Here is a 3,202-nt window from a genome sequence, read left to right on the forward strand (position 1 = left end):
TGTGTGTGTGTGGGGACACTGCAGGGTGAGCTGTGTGTGTGTCTGGGGACACTGCAGGGTGAGCTGGCCCTGGCCCTGGGCAGAGTCCCCCCAGTGAGGAGCCCACACAACCTCGGCCCAGGTCCTTCAATTCACGCGTGGCTGCACTGGGACATCTCAGGGTGACACATCTGGGGCCAAGCCGGGCATGGGAGAGCAGCAGCTGCCCCTGGGGTGTCTCTGCAGGGCTGGGAGGGGATGAGAGGCCAGTGGCCCCTGGGCTGATGATGGGGGGACGCTGTGCAGGAGCAGGGCTGAGGGAAGGAAGAAGCTCAGGTCTCCTTCCCACACGGTTGTCCTTGTGTTTCAGCTCAGTGGGAATTGAGGGAAGGGCACAAAGGGACAGAGGAGCAGCGAGGGCAGGCTGGCAGCAGGGATGGGGACAGTCTTCTTCCCAGTGTTCCTGTGGGAAAGAAACAGCAGAGGGGCAGAGGGGGGCTTTGGCTGCTGCCAGCACCTGAGGGTGCTGCCAGGTGGGTGCCAGGTGGGGTGAGGGTGGCATGGGCAGCACATCCAGAGGGGAGCATCCACGAGAGGAGGAGAGGGTCTGGCAGGGACAGGGAGGGAGGGAGGGACAGACCCCCAGGCAGTTTTGGGGTGGGATATGGGGATGGGTTGCCTTTTCCTGTAGGGATTGGGGGCATTTCTGCATCTCTCCAAGCACAGCCCAGGAGGCTGAGGGAGCACAGGGGGATCAGGACCCAGCCCTACCTCTCACTGCCCCGTGGGGGATTTGGCAGCATCGAACATCTTCTTCCTCCCCTCCATCCCCGACATGGCTTCCACGTTCTTGCGCCAGTCGCCCACTTCTACAGGGCGTTCCTGCAGGGGGAACAGGGATGAGGCCGGGGCAGCCCTGCCCCGTCTGTCCCCCTGCACAGAGCCCTCAGCTGGGGGACACAGCTGCCCCTTGCCAGGTCCCTGTCCCTCTGCCACGTGTCCCTGCAGAGGAGCTGGCTGAGGAGGTGGCAAACAGCGGCCTGATCTCCACAGGGAGATCTGGATCTGTGTGGATACTCCCCTGCTCAAAGCCTGGCCGAGCTGCAATCGTGCACCAGAAGGCTCAATAATGCCAGAAATATTTCTTTAAGTGGAAGAAACCACATGGAACTTTGGGTTTACACCAGCACAGGGGGGACAAATGTTTTTACAGAAGTAAAAAACACTTCCTGCATTGCCCTCTACCTCCACCTTCTTGAGCCTTTGGCAGGGACTGGGGTTGTTGGTGTGTCACTGGGAGACTGACAGACACTTCCAGAGCAGACAGGGGAGGTGAGAGCAGCTCTGGGAGTCTGCTCTGCCACCCCCCAGCATTCATAGATGACAAACTGTGCCCCAACACCATCTCACCACATCTAGAACAAACCCAGACCCATTCTCCACCTGGTGCCCAGGCCTGTAAGCAGAGTTTTCTGCCCAAAGGGATGGAAGAGTGCCACAATGGGGGAAGAAAGGAAAAACAGCTGAAAATTGAGATTCTCATCCAATTCTGCTCATCCAATTCTCATTCAGTCTGCTAAAATGGAATGAGCTGGTGAAACTCCTCTGGAGAGAGGGGATCCCCAGCTGTGCCTGGATCCCACAGCTCCTGGTGCTGGGGCAGCTGAACACCCCAGGCAGGTTTGGGCATCGCTGGCATCGAGACTTTCCCTTCTCACACCTCTGCCAAGCTGGTGGGAACTGGGCCACTTATCTCAGGCCAAGTGCTGGGCTCTCTGTCTTATCTAATCTGGGTCTGGGAGTTCCCTGGGAATTTCCTGGGTGTGATTGTGCCCAACAGGAGCTCTCCTGGTTCCCTCCAGGACCAAAGATCAGACTCTGCATGTGCAGCTCAGCAGTGGTGCCAAGGGGGCCTGGGTGAGAGACCCCCCACACACCCTGGGAGGGAAGAGCACCACAGACATGGCCCTAAATCTGACATTTCCATCCACCAGGTGCCTGGCCCAGTCAAACTGGTCCTACATGGTCCCACAGCATCCCACAGTGGGAATGGCCTCACAAGTCTCTTCCCAAGCTGACAAGGGGTGAACACAGGGTACCCTGGAGAAGGACAAGGACACCCCTAGGAAGTGTGTCCATCTCCAGCCTCCAGAGGAGTCACCCACCTTCTCCGTGTCCTCCTTCTTGACAGACTTCAGGTTGGCCCTGAGATCCATGGACACCTTGTGCTTGGAGCCCAGCAGAGCCCTGAGCATGGCATCGGCCGAGACACGAACCCGGCGCAGGGGAGGGCGCTTGAACTTCCCTCGGAGATCAAGAACTTTGATTTTCAGATCTTTGATCTGCAGGGGCAGGGGAGAAGGAGGAGTGGGAGGTCACTGCTCGGCTGCCTTGCACAAAGAGCCCCTGTGGGAAGCTGTAGGCTCTGCCAGCACTGAGCCCAGCGGGGTCTGCACCTCTCCACCAATGCCCACCCATGCTCAGAGCCGGGCCATGGGCTGCACCCACCCTGCTCAGGTGCCAGCTGAACCACAAGAAGCTCTCAGACCCACAGGGGTGACCAGGAGAGCGAGGAACCTCTCTGTGGACCCCGAGGACAGTCTGAGTTCCCTTGGGCAGGAACGAACCTTGCTCTGAGCGGTGCCTTGCTGAGCAAACACCAGCCCTGAGGTAATCCTGGTGCCTGTCCCACATCCCAGCTCAGCCTGGTCCATGGCACATCCAGGCCAGAGCTGCCACTGGGAGGGAGTTTCCAGAAGGAACGAGCCCACACTCCCTCCTACCTCCCGGGTGTTATGGTTGCATTTTGCTTCAATGTCATATCTCTCCTCATCCACGATTTCCACCTTCTCGTGCAGCTCCCTGCACAGGTCCTGGGGCCAAGGAAGCAGGAGAGCAGTGAGCCAGGCCCCTGCACGCTCCCAGGGAGCTGGATTCACCCTGCAGCCTGAGGAGTACCTGCAGCTGGCTCAAGGAGAGCCCACTGGTGTGCAGAGGAGTGACCCGCTCGGACAGGTACCTCTCCTTCTCTGCCTGCTTCTCCACAATCTCCTGATCCCACTCCTCCTTGGCTTTGGCCAGCATCAGACTCTGGGAGCACAGAGAAACGGCAGATGTGTGAACTGAGCAGGCCCCTGCTCCCCCTGAGCCACTCACACCACATCTGTAGGATGGGAGAAGCTATCAGACCGTGTGCCAACCCTCCCTGCTGTCCCCAAACACA

General features: G+C 59.2%; 1 protein-coding gene across 8 annotated transcripts in view; it reads right to left on the reverse strand.

Annotated features, from left to right (window-relative positions):
* Nucleotides 1–111: 111 nt before the first annotated feature.
* TNNI1 (troponin I1, slow skeletal type) overlaps nt 112–3,202 on the reverse strand; it is a 7,815-nt gene continuing 4,724 nt past the window's right edge. For all 8 annotated transcript variants that reach the window (XM_019008972.1, XM_019008973.1, XM_019008971.1 and 5 more), the window contains 5 exons: nt 2,938–3,069; nt 2,763–2,852; nt 2,145–2,321; nt 751–861; nt 112–442 (listed from right to left, as the gene is read on the reverse strand). In XM_019008972.1, the coding sequence (XP_018864517.1) occupies nt 754–861; nt 2,145–2,321; nt 2,763–2,852; nt 2,938–3,069 (507 nt within the window). In that variant the 3' untranslated portion in view covers nt 112–442; nt 751–753. The remainder of the gene's footprint in view (nt 443–750; nt 862–2,144; nt 2,322–2,762; nt 2,853–2,937; nt 3,070–3,202) is intronic.

Source organism: Parus major, chromosome 26 (assembly GCF_001522545.3).
Source record: "Parus major isolate Abel chromosome 26, Parus_major1.1, whole genome shotgun sequence".
Lineage (NCBI taxonomy): Eukaryota > Metazoa > Chordata > Aves > Passeriformes > Paridae > Parus > Parus major.